Source organism: Caloenas nicobarica, chromosome 2, assembly GCF_036013445.1.
Source record: "Caloenas nicobarica isolate bCalNic1 chromosome 2, bCalNic1.hap1, whole genome shotgun sequence".
Lineage (NCBI taxonomy): Eukaryota > Metazoa > Chordata > Aves > Columbiformes > Columbidae > Caloenas > Caloenas nicobarica.
In genome coordinates this window covers 95,140,498-95,160,483 of record NC_088246.1, presented here as the reverse complement: position 1 = coordinate 95,160,483, position 19,986 = coordinate 95,140,498, and the positions used below count along the sequence as shown (strand labels likewise).

Here is a 19,986-nt window from a genome sequence, read left to right as displayed (position 1 = left end):
ATTTTGTTCACTTATGGAAGTCTATTTTGCTACTAGATTTCAACTGCTGCAGTCTAGTCGACATGGACTTCTAAATTTGACCTTTTTTCTTCCAACTTCAATTTTTCTAGGTCTCAAATTCCCAGTGAAGATATATCAATAAGCAAACTGTAGGTAATAAGTAATTATTCCTTTACACGAGCCATTCATATTCCATTATGTCCTTATATCAACATTGGCTTGGCTTTCCAACCTATTTTCTGTCCCATTAATACCTCTAGTACCTTTGAGGTATTAGGATGGTCCCAAGGTCTTAATTAGTACAGAGACAGTAAAAAGCTTCAAATCTTTTGAAAATTAAAATCTTGATTTGGATTTTTTTCCCCCCAGATTCTTAACACTTTTATGTTTATCAGAATTTCAAAACTAATCTATTTTTGAACTTTAAAAATGTAAATTTTATTTGAAAATATAGAAATAGGTTTAAAAAAAAAAATATTTTTTTCTTTCCCCCCGCCCCGCGCCGCAGGAAGGTCACCATGACCGACCATCTTTCCAAACAGTGCTGGTTTTAGTTTCCTTATCAAGAAATTCTAAACCAGTTTCAGTTACTTCGATTACCCAGACTGATTTCCATAAAGTCTCCCACCCCCCACCTGCCAAATTTTTATCTTCTGCCCTTTAATATTTTGAGTTTTCTGATGACTTTTACGTTCAAGTTCTCCTTTTCAAAGTCTCTACATTTGTCTGTGCCAGTGATCATAGAACTTAGAAAATTTTATGCATGAAATAGAAAAGAGCATCAGCTTATTTATCTTCCTCACTTGCTAGCAGTAGTTTCCATATTAGATATTGGGCTGATATTAGAAAATGAGTATTTCAACCCAATGGGCCTGTATGTGATTACTTTTTTCTGGATGCCAGCAAGGACGCACAGACAGGGAGCACAGTCATAGTAGTTAGGAAATTGCATGTTGTCAGGGATCTGTTCCGAGGAGTCTGTTTGTACTCCTGGGTCAGTACTCTGGCATCAGAAAGCACGTAAGCGAATTTATAGATCATGTGCAACGAATTCCTGAAACCTATTGTCAAAAACAATAAACAGAAACAAAAACATAGGACAGTGAGTTACTGGAACCTTTAGGCTGATCAAAGAGAAAGCCAAACACTACCTGCCTGGAGTTAAGAAGATTTCTCGAGGACATTTATTCTCTTCGTCCTCTGACTTTGCAAGAAAACTACCCCTGAATACTGTAAAGACGGCAATGTTGTCAGGAACAATATACCTTCTGTAAAAATTATTTTAGAGTTTCCTGCAAATTGTGGTCCTTATATGCAGAAAACACATACATCTTCTGCATTGCAGTAAGCCAGCTTTCTCCACAATTACACCCTTTTCACTGCCAAGGAGAAAGTTAAGCTGCTAGCAGTCTGACTGAGGGGACCACAGAGCTATTTGACTATCATCTTCCTATTTCCTCTGATCAGTTTTGGCAGCTGGGGGATGAATTACATTAAACTTTGCCTGTATCTGCTGACCCAGATGGTTTATTAAGAGAGAATAACTTCATCAGGTTGGACAAAGAGTGACTGACAAAGGAGAAAACAATCCCAAGTTTAACCAAAGGCTCTGTCAGTGATATCTGTGATATCCCTGACTACAAGGGAAATGACCAATTGCAAATTTCATTGAGCATTCAGAACTGCCGACGTAATCCTGTTCTAATTTCTGCTTGCTAAGTGAAGATACACATTTGAAAAATCCTCCCAGCTGATGACTGAACCACTTCTTACCAAGGTCTTGTGCAACATGAAGCACGGTGCAGCCCTTTCCACAATATCCAACCTCTCTTGAGATGAGAGGGCCCTCTGCACTTTCTTGCTGGGGTTAAAAGACTTTTAGGCATCTTGTCTGCAGCATCCAACTTGTTCTGGTCCTTGCCCTCATGAATTCTAGTAGCACTGTACCAACTTCTTTAGCCACCCTAAGGGTACAAAATGTTACTTGAAGGGGCCCTAAGGCTCCTTGATGTGAGGAAAACAGAAGAGTATCCTATACCAAGGAGAGCTGCTGGTCATTTCTGTGCCCACTGCTGCTTCAATGTAGACGTAGAAAACAGGAGAGTCACAGGCCACAAAGCTGAGTATGCTCACCCCAGCAGGAGTCCTGTACACTGATCCCAAAAGTTGAGCAATCCAAGCTTGTTCTGCCAAAGACAGAGGTGCAACACTAGCTGAACCACAGCTTACCTCGTGTACCACAGTCAGGATTTTACTACAGCCCAACAAGAGGTGATGTGCTCGCTGCCATGCACTGCAGTCATTTGTGATTGTCTGAAGGCAGCAAGACCCAGAATGGCTCCTTTCTGTGACCCTTGCCTCATTCATATTGCATTTCTATTTTTGCTGCTCACTGCAAAAAAAAAGGAATCTGGGAAATTATCAAATTCTTTTAAAACAGATTTTAGATAGCCTGCTTAAGGCAAATCCACTTAACACCCATGAAATGTATGATGTCCCCTTTCTTATCCTCTCTCTTTGTACTTAGTGCCCCCTCTCCTTACAGTCACACAAGTCATAATCCTTCCCCTTCTTCTTTTCATGTAGTTTAATTAATACACAACTTCTCTAAAAGTCAGCCTTTGTAGCTTGCACATTCAGCTAAACATCCCCTTCCCAGCCTTCAAACTTACTACTGCATCTGGGCTGCTAAGGTGATCTCTTCAGTTTTCTTTGCTCGGTTCATCTGTATATCAAAATAAAAATCTTGTCTTTGTCACTAAGGCATTACGTGGCTTATTCTTACCCTCTACTGCTGATTTGGGTGTTGATGTTGCTTTCCTTTTTGTTACCCAAATTGGTTTATTCCTTCTTCCCCAGTGTCCTTTCTGCAGTGGGGAAGTGCTCTTCGATGGAGTCAGAGTTTTCACATGTGCCTCAGTGTTCCCCTGTACCGAGATCTTGCGAGCTTATGATGTTTAAACCTGTAAGAAGTTGTGATTGTAGAAGCAGACATTAAGAAACAGGTAACAAACTGGTAATCATTCTTCAGGAGAACCATATTCCAGTGTACTAGGTCTTCTGTCTCATCGCTGGTTAGAGAGCTCATCCTCTGAAAGACAGAAAGAGCAATAAGCCTTGCTATTTTCTGACATTGTCAATCTCCCTTACCAATAAATACTTTGCAGAAGTTAAAGCACTCACATAACCATCTCATAACCTTTCCACCTTGCAAAAATATGTTCAGAAGTCAAAATAACAAGCTGCAAGATTACAAAATCCACTTGCATATTCAAAAATCCACTTGCGACATGCCATAAGTATAAACACGCACACAGATGCACTCCTTGAAAACAACTTACATAATGTTGCAGAGAGGTATGTGAAAATACAAATGTTTAGCTATTACATACCTTAATGTAAAGCCCACTCTCAGATGAACTAATATCAAGTAATCACAACTTTATGAATACCCTGATTATCTTCAGAAAGATTTATTGGATATTATCAAATAATAAGCAATTTACATTCATTCCCACCACAGGAAAGAAAAAAACCACCGAACCTTAAAGATGGTGTAAGTTAACATTGCACGGAGAATGCGGGTTTGGAGAAGGAACTAGTACACTAAGCAAAATTGCATGGCAAGAAACTTCTTTTACCAGTAGTTCTTAAGACCAGCCTTAAACTTAAACCTACTAGTTTCTACTAACCTATTTACCAGTCTCTGTCTGTAAAGATTTGGTAAAAAATTTTGTAACAATGGTAAGAGTTTCTACTAAAATTTGCTTTTCCTATTAGGAGATTTAATTATTGTCATGTTTGATAGTAAAAAAAATTAAATATATTGCAACTGACTGCTTCAGGTTGTTTTGTTTTCAGACGTTGCAGTGTTTTGGCCTCTAAGACGACATAGAATTTCCAGACTATATAATTTTGGATGCTAGCTGTGTTTCATCCCACATGCTTGTAATCTGAACACGTTTGAGATAATTTCTCTGGAAACAGGCATTCACTCTTGGTTTTCAGGCTATAGTGTGCTATCCGTTCTTGAGAGAGAATTCCCTAGTGAAACTGGTGAGGTTAAAATGATTTAGGGCCTTTTTGTCAAACAAACAATTCCATTTTCCATCAAGTTTAACATTCTAATAGTTATCTTTGGGGGCTTGATTCAACCTCACTGAAGTCCATCAGGCTCTTTCCACTGCTCACAGAGCCAATAGCATCAAATTTAGACTTTGGTCACTACTACTTGGTATTCAATACACTTTCTTTATCATTATGCTCACAGCTAGCTTTATTTAGATCATCACTGTTTACCCTGTGATTATTTAGGTTTTTATTTATTAACTTGCGCAGTTATTGTTCTCTATAATTAATGCAGCGTAGTTGGGAGGTGTTCCAGACAAACCTACGTGAAAGCTGTCTAGTTTGCCTTCAAATAGGTATCCTGGCATTTTGCAAGAAGAGGTTTCTTTCTTTCTTGACTTTTCTATGAGGTCAATAATTTTCCGTAAGTTTATGTGGGGAAAAAGTTTGTTGAAACAATATCCAGGGCCTCTTTTTAACAATAATTTTCCTTTGCTATATCGTGCCAAGATTATTTAAGCCTCCCAGTGCATATTTATAGGAAGTTTGGACAAGGATGGAAGGAGGATTAATTTTTTTGAGCTCTCGTTCAGGAGTTCGAATATTTAATTGCTTTATTGAAAAGGAGAATTTTCACCCTGCTGTAGCTTTTGGATACCTGCGAGAAATATGTTTTCACAGGTTACTCCACGGTTTTTAGTACAAACATTTATATCCAACACGCAGTCAGGGCACCTGCCTTTGCGGTGATGGATACGCTCCAGAGGCTTGGCCACTTGTCAGCCCCTCACCTGAGCCCAGCCTGGCTCAGCAAGGGCTTGGTGCTCCCTGTACCAGGGAGAAGATTTCAAACCGCTGCTCTTAAGTAAATGTGGGGCTTTGCCAAGACAGGCTCGGTTAATGCTGCCTTGAGACAGATCCAGTACAATGCTTACTGGAGGTTATGGCATGGCCTTGACCTCACCTTTGCCTTCAAGTTTGTCCAGTTTCAATTGCTGTTGGATTTCACTGGTATTTTCTTCTTCTTTGCTTGTTAACTGCTGCTCTTCTTGTATTACCTTAACTATGGATCAAACAAAGGAAAATACATATAAAAGTTGACTAGTCATTTTGTCTGTTTTCTAGGCAGAGAGATCTGAACACTCATCAAGAGATACGCTTAAACCACTTCTGGTCATCGTTACAGACATAACGGTGCAGGATGTGCCCAGTGATCCCGGGAGCCCCACCTGAGACACCAAAAGGGTCTCACCCTCCACAGTGCTGGTACACGTCTTCTATACATTGGCGTGCTCCACGGTGTTTTCCAGATAGATCAAGATAAATAATAAATGAAGCCCCTGACTTGGCTCAAGCAAGAGAGCAAGCTTGGCAGAGCAGTGGGAGAGTGCTGGGTGCTGGGGAGGAGAACAGCCCCTTCCACCTCTTGGGAATTGAAAAGCAGTATTTTTGAGAAGAATACCTCTGCAGATGGATGAGTCACGCTCAGAAATCATTCGGGAAAAGCTGGGAAGAGAGGCCCTCATTGGCGTGACACCTCACGTAGACCGTGTTCCTTTTGGGATTTCCCAGCAGAGGTCCGTCTCATCAGATAGTTGACTAATGGAGAACAGCTGTCATTCTTCATTTCCTATGAAAAAACTCGCAAGAGGTGAAGCTTCAAAAACAGCCCTCTCCCTTTTCCCAACTGCATTCCCATCAGAAAACTTGGAGAAGTTATAATAGGAAAAAAATGTTGTTTTTAAATTTTTTTTCTTTAGTTGTGTGTTCTCAAACTGTTCTGAAGGGTCTATAAACCAGGGCATGCAGCTGTGCAATGGATAATCTGCATACTTACTTGTTCCCTGACTACAGGCCAGAGGCTTCTCTGTGACAACACATGAGCTCTGACTGGGCACCAGGTCTGAAAAATATATGGACGCATTGTCATCACACATCTGGAATTTAGAATTGCTAATGGATATGCTGTGATAGAAAAGAAAAGTGTCTGGCCAATAAACTCGGTTTATATATTTATTTTAAAAAGCATTACCACATTTCTGGCTAGTAGCCTTTCATCCTCTAGACTTTACACCAGTGCATCTGGAATGCTAAGCAGCTCTTTCAGGGATGCAGACATATCCCAAAAGGCATCTTTTTTAAAATTTGAAATAACTTTAAAAATTAATTAAAAAGGAGGTAGGTGGTATTTTTCCCCAAGGAGGCTTACATACCTAGCATTTTATATCAGCTCCAACCATCTCAGAAACCATAGATGAAAATTCTCTCAGACTCTCAGTTAACCTACTTTATCTCCCAGGATGTTGCTATAAACACACGTAGCTGCTCAGCCTGCAGGTTGTGAATACGATGCAAGAGTCCCTGAGCTATAGGTCACCCTCCATAGGGCTGGGGATGTCCCTTTGCCAACTTGGTCTCTCTGAAATGCTGGAAATTGCAAGAAAAGAAAGAATCGGACACCAGCAAATAGAGAAAACTGCAAGACCACTGCCTGTCCAGGCACACTCATAGGTGGCCACCAGAAAATTACATACCAGAGTGATGCATGAAATGTATTTCAGCCAAGTTAAAAGCACGTCTCATTTACTGGCCACCTTTGCAGTTACGAAGCCCTGGCAGACACGGCGAGTGTTTCACGTCTTGATGCAGAAGCCATCTGAAATGCTCCCCAACACACAGGTAGTCTTGCATTTTATTTCTATTTGGTTCTATAAATCTCATACCTTTACACAACGTGCTCTGTGCACAGAGTATTTTTAAGGCAACTCTGAGCCAACACAGCAAGCAGTCACCCTGTACGTTTACTGAGGATTTGTAGGGCTGGATTACTGAAATCCTTGAGAACCAGAGAGATGTTTTCATTTTCTTCACTCAAGATTAGGAATTAGGTTCAAACTGTGAAACTAGGGTAAAAGATCAGCTTTTTATGATCAGACCACCCATATGGTTTAATGGCAACTGTTTTGTTGTCCCCATGGTGGCTTTGCAGGTACTTAGAGAGTGAGAAAAAAACAACCCATGACCTGTCTTCCCACCCATTTCCCACCAAAGCTTCCATGATCTTTTTCATCAACAAAATCAGAAACAGCTCAGTCAGTGCTTTATAAAGCTTTATTGCAAGATGTGTTTACATAATGCTGTAGAGGTGAGCTTTTTAACTACTTATATCAAGAAATTTTGGACACAGGTCTGCGGTCAGTTTGCCATATTGACCCTGCATGGCACAGAAAAAAAAAAAAAAAAAAGTGTGTTTGCATCTTTCCAGACAGTACAGTGGGGAGAGTGGGGGGAGAAGAGGCAGATAAGGGGTGTGTTAAAAATAAAATCCCCCTGGTTTAACGCTATATGTGACAAAACTTCTGAAGGATCAATACAAACCATAGGTGAGCTTCGTGTGGTATAAAACCCTAAAGAGTAATTCAAGTTCTTTATGAAGTAGGACTGAGAAACAAAAACGTGGTTTCATGGGCAATTAAATTTAACATTAAAAAAGAATCACCTAAAATGAGAAAACAACAAAAAAAACCTCAACCCAAAAGACCTGTAGATAATATCTCTGACCATGCATGGCTTGTTTTTTAAATTACAATTCACAGAATAACACTGCTGGAAAGCCTATTTTACACTATGCTACACAGAACACGAAAAAACATGAGTAGTGACATTTACACAATTTTACAGTATTTCTCCTTTGTCTAAGAAACACGCCCTTTTCTACTTTACATTTTTTTTACAATTCCCAGCTCACAGAAAAAGGACACTATACGCACAAAGACAGTCTTTAAAAAGGAGAAATGCACTCAATGCTACAAATAAACCTTTTCTTTCACAGAAGCCTCTGTATTAGATAGTGATTAAACAAAATATACCTCTATCTGCCACTCAATGTGAAATGGACTAATTAGAGATAATTTTTTTCTTTTTTTTTTTTTTTTTTTGCATAAACATAGAACTATGCAACATCTCTGAGGCTCCTTGCATTACTCGTTATGTAACTATTAAACTGCTTGCCAAAAACCTCTTGGGATCGCATCTGAAATGCCAAATGCGCCAGTTGCTGCCCCAGTCAAAAAGGAAGGTAAACCCCACACGTTGTTCAAGTGTTTGCAAATAGTTTTCAACAGTTACCCATAACCAAACAATTTCTGTTTCAAAAATGCTCCAGTTTATTTCCTTTCAGAGCCTGTAAGTACCTGGCAGTTCGCCCTGCGGAGGAACATCGGCAGTCGTAGCCTTACAGCTTAGGAAAGGGTTTCTTGCGTCTGGATGCTGGAGACGCGGAGCCACGGCCCGAACACGGCGCAGGGTCAGGCCCTCCGCTCTGCACGCATAAAAAGCGGGCCCGAAGGTTATGAGAGGAGCGGTACGTGTGTACCGAGCGAAAAGGAGCGACAGAGAGAGAAGGGAATACGCTCGTGCTTCTGTCTGACACCACGTCCCCTTATGTCCTTGAGATAAAGGTGGGCAGTGTGCATGTCGGTCTGCGGGTTGTAGCGGGAGGATAAAGGATGTGGAACTGGCAGGCCGCCACCTCGCCCCCCTTTCATCTCAGTAAAATCAGACTGTTGTAAAAATAAACGCCACGGAGCGCACGTGCACCTGGATCCAGACTACTACCTTCAGCCAAAGGGTTTCTAAAGCATTTCGGACAGACGCTGGCTGTTGTTACACTACTGGGGACGCTGGTGTAGAGCGCACCCCTGAGGAAAGGAACCATTAACTGCACCTATGGCAGCATCATGCCCCTTAGGTTTGCAGCAGGTGTTGCATTTCTCGCTTGTGACTTTTAGTATTTGCCAGGGTACGTTTAGAGCACAGCACACCAGGGATTTAAGGTGCTATCCTGCCATGTTATTGAGCACCTTGAGGGGGAATGGAGCACTGTGCAGGGGGCCCTTGCTGTTCAGTCACATCAAGACTCTGATTCCAAATTTCTGTTAAATTGGAGCATGAACTCTTATTTAGATACTCACATGTGACTTTCCATTAAGCTAAAGTCAAAGTCTTGACTGCCTACAAATCTGATGCCTTATTTTGCTGACAGAATCAATCACTACAGAGATTTACAATAAAAGGGGGTCAGAAGAGAAAGAGAAATGTATTTTGAAAACTGCTTTTGACGCTGTTTCCAGTATTTATCGGAGCAAGAAAGACCCTCACTAAATCACCATTTTTTGTTGATTTTGGATTATGGACAGGGATCTATCAAACAGAAGGGTCACACGTAGCAGCCAAGGGGCTATAAAACATCTGGAATCCATGAGCCTGGTGCCTGGCCTTACTGAAAGGTGAAGAGTGATGAATTTGATTTTTGTGAGGGATCTTTCACTCTCAGCTGTGGCACACAGCAGTCCCTGGGGCTGTTTCTTCACCGCAGCTACATAACAGCTACTGCAAATTATCCCTCAGCTGGGAGCGAGGGAATATCAAGTATTTGTACGCAGTCTGCTTTTAAACACCAAGGGAGATGAAAGGAAAATAGGATAGCTTCTCTTTGGCAGCCATTTCATATGCTAAAGTCTACCTCAACATCCAAATCAGGAAGGCATTATGGTGGCAGACAGATAAATTATTGGCAGCAGATGGGCGCCCAAATGAACACCAGCAGCGACTCTGAGAGCTCGGTGGAGATACAAAACTCTGGGCGCTACATTTGCAGCTGACAGGTACTATGAGAAAGAAGGGAGGTAGCTATTATGGCTTCAAGTGTTTAAAAAACAGCCTTCATGGATCTTTAAGTGAGAAATGGGAACATGCGTTACTACATCGTGTTTCCAAGACCTTTATATTTGTCACAAAAACAATCCATATCTCACACATTTTAAAACAACTGTTACATCCTTATGGTGGGCCCTTTTGATGGTGGAGGGGTAGGCAGCAACCCAAATCATGAAGGTTACAACCCGATTAGACAGATTGACAAAGGCATGCAAATATAACCAATTCCTCCATTGCATCTGGAATCCTCTAGTTAGATGAAGGGGAACAAATGTTACTCCCACAACCAGGACATGCTAGCAGACTCTGGAGGAAACACTAACACCTTACAGATTAGCACATTGGGCCGCTGGCCATTTTTATAATGAACCAAAATGGAAATATTTTCTGTAATTATTGCATTGTTACTGTGTTTGATGATCTTGTTGCAATACGCACTGAGGACAGTAGAATTAATCTTACTGTATACTACTGCATAACAAGACCAAGTTATCCTTCAGAAAAATTCATATCGGTTTTACAGATAGAGAGCAGGAACTTAGGCAAAAATACAGAAAAACAAACATAATGGAAAAATGGACAAGGAAGAATATGCTTCACATGTAAGACACTTACATCCAGAGAATCTGAAAGAAACCAGCTTTTTTTGCTGAACTTTTCCTAACCCCACTTCCCTTATTTAATTTTCTCCTCAGTAAGGAGTATATGAAGTTTTTGCACAATTTCTGTACAATTCCTGGAAAACACATATGCCCAACTGTTAGTAATTCATCAGCTATGTTATGTTTCAGACAAAGATGCTGTACTATGTCTAGATGAAACACAAATTTGTCTCCTGTTAGCAAGTGGTCATCAACAGCCACCTACTTTGCACATTCAGCATATTTTAATTAAAATATTCAGTTTTAAAAGCTTATTTGATTTTCTCTCTCCAATCAAATATAGGACGTCTGTCAATGTAAATGCATTTTGTTACATTTTGGTTTCTTTTATCACTTAACCAGTATAACAGTTCAACATAATAGTTACATTCAAGGTGTCCTCCTCTTGTTTCAGACCTCCAAGACCTGCACGAACCCCCAATACCTTCTTTGTTCTAAGCATCCTTAAGAGAGATTTTGAAGTCCATAATGGTAAGCAGCACATAAACATCCACTTTAAAATCCACATGCTTGTAGGTCTTGCTTATTTTACAGTGAGATTAATTATATGCCACTTCTTTCTGTTTCCTAACCAGCTTCTTCCTTTTCGTAGCCTTCAAATACACGACACATTTTATTAATTACACAACTATTGCCTTCTGCCTACTTGTACAACTGACTTTTTAACAAGCTGAGGGGAAAAGCAGATCAAACTCAATGCTATCCTTAAGAATCTTCGCTCACTAGTGACTTTTTATCCATGGACTTTGACACGTGAAGATCCAAGGCAATGGTAAATAAAGAATGAAATGCTACAATTAAGAGAAGGACAGCACAGACAGGATATTCCACCACAGATCTCACTGCAGTGTTGTCAGCTACCTGGTTCTCTCAGCACTTGGATGCTCTGCTTAATGCGATGTCATGGATGACCAAGGTTTCAAAGGTTTATTGTGTTTGGTTCAACTACCCTGAACAATATTCAGCAATTATACTGTCCTTAATAAGAGCCGAGTAGAATAACTTGTTGACACACCTGACCTAGCTTGGGTGCCAGAAGCAACATAGCTATGGCATTAGGAGCCCAGCAGAGACTATTCATTAATCCTACTTTTCAAGTGTGTTTTGCAGCCAAAACTGAACCCAGATAACTAGCTACCCTACTTAACTAGTTCCCCAGATAACTAGCTTGAAGGAAGCCCCAGCTGTTACTGCTGTGCAGACACACCCTTAATCTTAGAGGCCAAGGCAATGGAGAGAGATAATCTTGTGCATCCTTGAGGATCAACTGGTCATATACAGACTTTGGCTTAAATAGTTCCCTTTTATGTTATTGTTATTTGAAGTTCTCATCAAAATGCTTCAGCACTGGCTAGGGTGACTGTGTTCAGTTAATCTTCACCGCTGTGCATGTCCTGCACTTAAAGGCAGATGAGTTGACTAAAGGTTCTTCAAACACACATGCTGAGGGCAGTTATAAAAGTCAGTTATAAAACAGCGAGATAAGGGCAAACATATTGGAGTGTTCATTGTGTACTCTCTCTACTTGCACCAGGATAATCACAAAAAAAGAGTAAAGAACAGCAAAACCACAGCAGGCTTTTAGCAGGGCCATTTCATATTCAGATCCAATAATTTTAAATAAAATCACCACCACATTATCTTGCAGCAGAGAAAAGCAGCATGAAGGGCGCAGGCAAGTGAACAAAACTTCTTGATCTTAGCATCTGAATGCACTTATTGAGTATGTAAAATTGTTGGCATAGATCTCTTTGAAACCATACGAATGCACAGTACGGCCATAGCTCAACGAGAGGGAGGTATTCTGTGTCCTCTCCTCTATGCGCATGCTGCTATGTACAGTATGAGTGTGTATTAATACACATGAGTTCAGGATCCTAAACTTTCCATTTGTACTGCAGGCCATCTCCTGCCCCATAGGGTGAATCCCATTGAATAACATTGAGTCCCTACAAAAATACATTCTTTTCCTCCTGTCCAGGTGGAATGGAAAGCCCCCAGAGTGAAAATCATGGTCTGGCCAACTTCAGCAGAAGCATGATTTCACACCATGATTGCATGTGTATAGATACACACACATGTCCACACATTCATTCTGTACATATACAAAGGTACACATACATTTTTACATTCTTTGGTGGTAAAATAATAATTAAAAAACCCCAAACCACAGACTGTGCATCTTTGCTTAATGAATCTGCTTCAGGAAAATTTGGGTCACTGTAACAGGAGTTACTTTGCCTCTTTAAGGACTGTTCCTTGCATTGACAAAATGCCATACATTTACAATGACTAAAACAGGGCAAAAGGAAAGCCAACGTAAACACAGTTCACGTGACAGATAACTCGGAGAGAGCCCCCTCCTACCCACATCAACACACCATGAGAGAAGCAGCCGTATGCTTTCACCTACAAGCACTCAAACGCTTCCTCAGTCACTGTCCCAATGTCGTGCTGAGCTGCAGCCCACCCTTCTTCTGCCCTGGCTGCGGGGTTTCGCTTTTTGTTGCTTATTAAAAATCGAACTATCAGAGGACGGGATGTTGGGAGCAGCAGAGGAGGCTGGCAGGTCAATGCCACACTGAAGGGTTGTCAGCCTGTGTGCTTCAGGTGAACGGCTCTTCTTGTCGCCACCTCTGGGATGTCAAACCTGCATCTCGGAGGTGCTGATGAGGCCCAGTGCTTTGGCTTCTTCTGGTGTCAGTCCGCTCTTTAGTGTCCTTCTCACTGGATGGTCATAAATTCCAAAAGCAGGAAAAACAAAACAAAGAAAATGCAAACAATCAGAAGCGGTAATTACACAAGACTTTCAGCTGAAAAAAAACCCCTTGTTACCATGCAAGCTGAGTCAAATCAAAAGTTACTATGTACTCAGGGCCTTGAGTTCAGAAATACTGAGTATTGTCCTATGCCAAATCCACGGGAGAATCAAGTAGCCAGCAACTCCAACGAGTCTGGCAAAAAGACATTTGTCATTGACATTTAGCCTTTAAGGAAAAATACCACAGCATTTAAAGATTTTTTTTTTCTCTGAAATTGTATCAGTTGATTTTCCGTACACAGAAAGTATCATCTGCCCTATTATTTTATAATTTTATAAAGATTTTTTAAAGTGGCTTTTGGATCTTTATAGGGCTCAATTTAATTTATAAGTATTAAATCCTATGTGACCCTTTAAAGGTGTAAAAAAAACCAACCCAAAAGTTAGAAGATTTAAAATGTGACTATTTCATAGTCGATTCAAATCATTAAAACTATTGTTTTCATATATAGTCCCTTTTCTTCTGTAGTGTTCTCCCATCCTAGCCCCATTTGTGTAATCTTTGCCACTAGTAGTCTGTGGCATTTTAGCTGAACTGAAATAATAAATCTAGGCCCAAATCTTGTTTCTGAATTTTCTATGAAGTGTTCTGAACAGTAGCCCCAACATAAAACTTTTAAAATTTGTGATTGCCTTTTTCATTCAGGAACAAGTGACTATGTGACTGCACACATTGAGCATTAGTGTCCTCCTGTTTTTTCTGGTGCCATCATTTTCAGGAGAATGGGCTTTAGTTCAAGACACAAATGGGGTGTTCACTCCACGCTTTGATGTTCCTCAAGTACAAAATGCACATTCAGAAGTTTAAGCTGCATGCAAAGCATAAACAATGACTTTATGTTGAACAAAATATATTCAGAGCCCCAAAATAATGAAATCTAGAGGAAATTCTTTGATGTGTAGAGGAAACAATTGGAGACAGAGGTTAAGGACTTCTTGCATTCTTATCATCTAGCACAATTAAGACCTCTAACTTGTTAAGATATCCAGTCCATGTAACTGAAACTGCTTGGTCACATCCAAGGGTCTAGCGAGAGTGAGAGGAAAGAATGGATCGATATAGAAAACAAGAGGATAAAAGAAAGGGGAAATATGGTGTAGTTGAACATTTGATACCATGCAGGTAGGACAAATGTGATTTCTGTTTGATCGTCAAACCGCTTTCATCAGTTACTGAGGTTAATCAAATGAGCTGGGAGTGCCACAGGTGTAATTGTTCCTCCATTATCAAATCCTTACTTGAAAGCTTTTCTTCAAGGCTTTGTCCTTTCTCCTACAGTTTTTGCATACTTATTAAACACCACTAGGAGTCTGCATCGCAGCCTCTTATGATATCCACTTTTTCCTACAACACCTATCAGCAACATCTTCCAAGTCTAACAATGCTTAGCCTAAAGCAGTACAAGGTTAAATGCAACTGAAAAAGCTAGGATTAAGAAAGACTAAAAGGTACTACCAAAGAGCAAGCCACTTCAAAAAATGCTCTGGTCTCGATGGTGCAGAATACCCAACATGGACTTTTGAGTAAGTCTTCATCACTAGCACCCTTTTATACTTTTCAGATTTGATATCCAAATGTCCACGGTGACAAATGTTAATTTCTAGACATAAGCTAACAAACACCTTAGGTTCTTAAGGTCTCAGTGAATCACTCAGTGTTTATTTCTATATAAAAATGAAATATATGTCAGGAACGAAACAACGAATACAAGAAAGCTGCAGAACATTTCTGTCTCATTAAAAGCAAAGACTTCTCTGTGCAGTTCACCTACTTCCCGCCTGCGCCACCTCTCCCCTGAACATGTTTTTTTTCTGTACCCTCTACAACATGCGGCCAAATGCAGACCATAGCTAGCTTGGCCACCAAACAATAGCGTCATGTTAACATAGACGAACACAAATGATTTTCAGAAGAGCTTATCGAAGACCAGCCAAAAGTCTCTGTCACTAGACTCAAAGTCGGATTGGACATTGCTCCCTAAGAGAGTATTCCTCCTCTGTGAACACGAATTACCCACAGTAGTTATACTGTTGAACCAAGGAAATTGTCGATCATTAGAGAAAAAACATGCATACAGGAGACCAAACTTTCACAGGATGGCTGTCTAGACAACATTACACCTTCCCACTGAAGGCAAAAGTGAACTGGGAAACTGAATGCAGAACAAATTTCCACATTTTAGACACTTTTGCAGAAATGTCAAACCAAATGTATTTATGACTGCTCTCAAACATATCCCCAACTCCCTCAGACCATGATCACTCCTATTTGCAAACTGAGCACAATAACCACAGTATAACAAAGCAATTTTTCTTATCAGATGGTAAAACAGGAAGGCTGAGGGAACAAGCAATTGTTATTCCTGTTTGTAAACATTTAATAGGCTGAGGTGCTCTGGTAACGCTGGTCATGTACTGGAATAAGCAAAATTCTGGCCTTATTTATGACAATGTAAATCTAGAGTAACATTCTTTTGGTCAGTTCAATTACTACTGCACAAAAAACTGGGGCTGAGACTCTGTCTAACAAGTGAAAGGGAAACATGTGCCTGTAACTTCCACCAGGCAGAATACAGTTGCTTAAAATCCTTCATCAGCCTGAGTTACAGGATTATTCGTTTACTAAGAAAAACCAAATGGTTTTACAATAACATATAGGTCTCTTTGAAGAAAATTACAGGATTTTATATTCAGAGGTCTTAATTGGGAGTTAAAATACCATGGTAGAAACCATCTTCATAGAAAAACAATGACAAAACCCAAGGAGTCTTGTTTATATAAGCAAGATTTCTCTCTGAATCTCCAGATACCTACCGGTCAAGCATACTGAGGACCTCGTGTATAACCCTCAGATGACTTAAAAAAAGAAATACTTTATGCAGCATGTGACAAGGGCAAGTGCCCTGTTCTGGGTTTGCTGTATGATTCACACAATGGAGGCCAACCATGGGTTTGTATTTTTTGTGTCATGCAGATCAAGGAGGAATGACAATATTCTACTAATTGCTGGGACATACGCGGCTGTAATTAAATGAAACGATCTCTTTCCATCCCTCAGTTGATTGTTCTAACTTAACTCTCTTATAATACAGGGGGAAGATAACCTGGATTTAAGACATTCCAGTGACCTAAGCTTTTAAGGCCAGCAGTCAGGAGAAAAGTGCTCCAACCAATGTAGGACTTCGGCGGTCATAATCAGATTGTCATGAAAATAGTTAATAAAAAGCAAAGATGTGAAGAATCTTTTCAGTGACAGAATGGTTGTCATAAACTGTGACGGCTGCTGACTTGTATAAACTAAGTGTGGGGGGAATGAATACTGCAAACTACTGTGACTACTGGCAACAGGCAACAGGAGGGTATCGGCTGACAGAATCATGGTCCAGACTCAAGTAGATTAATTCTTGCACCTACAATGACATAGGCCAGTCTGATACAGATGAGTCCACTTGTAGTTTGAAGTATTTTGTATTTATGGAGATGAAAGTGGCCTGGTAAAGGGTCTCTTTACAGGAAGAACATAACTAACGTGCAAATTACTCACAGTACATATCCCCATCTAAAGAAACAGCGGATAGATGCGGTATCAGTAGTAAAACAAGTTCCTGTCCCGCTAAACCTGCACTTGCTTGAGGACTATGGAGACTTGTAGGTAGTGAAGCCAAGAGAAAGTGGAGTTATCTACAGGAGCAGGGACTACTCTGGGAGGTGGGTAAACCTTGTCTGGACATGCTGTTAAACAGCTGTCCTCAGATATTGTCTCTAATATTTCCTCATAAAGCGCATGGTAGGGTTCTTCTACCTTAGGAAAGGGTCATGAACATATTCAGTCATCAAAATTGAATGCAGAGAGATATTTTCCTTCCATATATTATAGGCATTGCAAAATTACATTTCTCAAACTAGATCTTCACTCTCCCCTCTTCACTGAACTCTGTCGTGTCTCTAACTGGACTAGACATAATATCTTGGCTTGTAAAGCTTTTGGCCTGCTGCAGATTACATTAAACTGAGCTATGGAATGTATTTTGGAGGCAGTGACAATAAAAGTGAGACTTTCAAATGACCTTTAGGTTCTTTAAGCAATTTTTAAAACATTTGCTAAAGAAACATAACATAGAGAGAAAATAACTTTTACTCTTGTCATAAGCAAAGCCTGCTGAGATCCCATAACCAAGAAACTAAGTGTTGTTTTTTCTGGGGTCAGAGTGCAAGATATTATTTGTTAATCAGGAAATCTAGAATTTTATTTGATATCCTGGCAGAATGCATTGTGCCTATGACGAACTCGATGAATTTGACTTGACCTGTTGGGTCAAAATCTATACCGATACACAGCCCTCACAATACACTGGGAATGTTTTAAAAAAGAGTAATTCCTTAAGTGTAGCTTTGACAGATAATATAATTAACTGGGGGTTAGCTGTTTTTTGAAGAGCAAAGAGCATTCCTAATTTGCCATCCGCCATATATATTTTTTTTAAGATGCAACGAACAGTAAGGATCAGTCTGGCTGGAGCCATTTATTCTTGCATTTGCAATGGCTTTTGGCATGTGTGTCTATAAGTGTATGGATGAATAACTTGAACTGCAGAACAGATATGAGCATTCAAGAAGTCACAGAACCAGTGTCATTCCTATTACAAAAAGATGTGTGAGCCACAAAACTTTCTTTTGGTCCCAGCTGCAAAAGTAACGCAGCTTCTAGTTGCCGACTTGGAACAAAGAAATTGCAGGTGGCTGCAAATTACACAGTGAGGACATTAGGAAGGGCAGATTACAAGAGGCAATACAGGCCAGCTCCATCACCTCATTTCATGTATCTTCATTTTATCTTCTGTTACTTATCCACACCTAGCTTGCATACTCAGTCTATTTTCTCATATGTTTACATTTAATAAATTCTCTTGGACCAATGAGTCCAGCAATTGCAATTTTCAACTCAAAAGTTCAATCCAGATGGTCATGGTCATATTCTGTTATGTTAATCCTTTTCTGCATTTGTGTATCTTTTTTTCACTATCTATAAATGTTATACTTATGTTTAATTATGCATGTATCATTGCTTAGTATAAGTAGGCCTACCTAAATGCTTAATAAAGAGACAAAAACATGATGTGTAGAGATTTTCTTACAGGGATTTGTAGGTACATTTTTGGATTTTATCACGCACTTCCCTGAAGAAGTACAGCCAACTTAAATGCAGTCTTTGCCTGCATCAGCCACAAGGAAAGCTCCAGGAAACAACATAATATTATGTATTATTATTGTCCTGCAGCTTTGCTTTGAGTCCTGTCAGCACTTCATAGATAGCAAAAGTCTCTCCTAACAAGAAATTCTGTAGTTCACAACTGTCTCCTGGTGTAACTTATGGTGGCTGTGACATACAGAGCAGCCTAGCAGTAGAAAAGGACAAAGCGGCATTTTGTAAGGAAAGCTTAACTTGTGTTTCATCTCCAGGTGGCTTATGTTATAGAGAACAAAAAGTAACATGGCTTTAGAGAATCTGGGCTTCATGAAGAACACATTGTTTTTAAAGTAATATTTAACATGTAGTTTAAACTGTTAAAGTTGAATTAAGTAGGTTTCTGACTTTATGTATTTCGCAGATCATCTTTTACATTAGGGGTGTCGAACTCATTTTCCCCGGGGGCCACATCAGCCTCGCGGTTGCCTTTAAAGGGCCGAATGTAATTTTAGGACTGTAGAAATGTAACTGCTCCTACATGTATACAGTCCTAAAATTACTTGGCCCTTTGAAGGCAACCGCGAGACTGATGTGGCCCCTGGGGAAAATGAGTTCGACACCCCTGACTTATATAGTCCCAACAGTAAAATGGAAAAGAAAGACATAACTCCTTCCCTGAAAACGTTTCATGACAAAACCCCCCTAATTTTTAGGACTTCTGTGAATGCCACCATAAAAAGTTACTACTAAAAGCAAGCCTGCTGCCATCCCTTTTACCGCTTCTCTCACTTAACCTCACCAGTCAGAAGTGTTTCCACTATTAACAGGTAAAGCATCATGACCATACAGCTCGCCAACACCTGAGTCTGCATGTATGCACTGTATACTGCTTTCAAGAGCAGACCATACATTAACAATGCACAGGACAGAAAAAAAAAAAAGGCAGGAAATGGGATATAGAAAGTAAACCACCTAACACAAGTGTTTCAGGCATGCAGCCTTTCCATTCCTTTCGAAATTTTAAAATGACTTTAAGTCTATTTTAAAGTGATCTATTAATAGATAATAGACTTTCGCTGAAGGGGTAGCTCAGGCTTATGACCGCAGAGCTGCCTGCTGGAGAGCGATTCGGCAAGGAGTGTGACCATGTTTGACCACCTGGGTTCTGTGGAATGCAAATTAATTACCCCCATTAGGAATCTGTGCTGGGAAATAAAACAGTAGAAGGCATGATCTCTACAAGCCCATCAGACTAAAAATAACTATGATCAAAACAATCTTGTAATTACGCTAATCAGGTGGTGTTATTCTGTCTAGAGAAAGCCATACATACGCACATACATATTTTTTTTTACACAGTGCTGGGACAAGATAAATTCAAAGTAGCTTTGTGTGAAAGACTTTTGTTCATTGTCTAAGTGAGACTTCCCTCCAAATGCACTTGACACTCGCATTCAAGCATAGTCAAATCTCTGCCTTAGCAGATCCTTATGTTAAAACAACTTGGTGGCAGCAGAGGGCTCTCTTTG

At 40.1% G+C, this 19,986-nt stretch overlaps 1 protein-coding gene across 6 annotated transcripts in view; it reads right to left on the bottom strand.

Annotated features, from left to right (window-relative positions):
* Window positions 1-7,179: 7,179 nt before the first annotated feature.
* Window positions 7,180-19,986, bottom strand: part of FHOD3 (formin homology 2 domain containing 3) — a 399,651-nt gene continuing 386,844 nt past the window's right edge. For 5 of the 6 annotated variants that reach the window (XM_065630338.1, XM_065630339.1, XM_065630340.1 and 2 more), the window contains one exon: window positions 7,180-13,175. In XM_065630338.1, the coding sequence (XP_065486410.1) occupies window positions 13,093-13,175 (83 nt within the window). In that variant the 3' untranslated portion in view covers window positions 7,180-13,092. The remainder of the gene's footprint in view (window positions 13,176-19,986) is intronic. The other variant, XM_065630341.1, reaches the window with a different exon arrangement.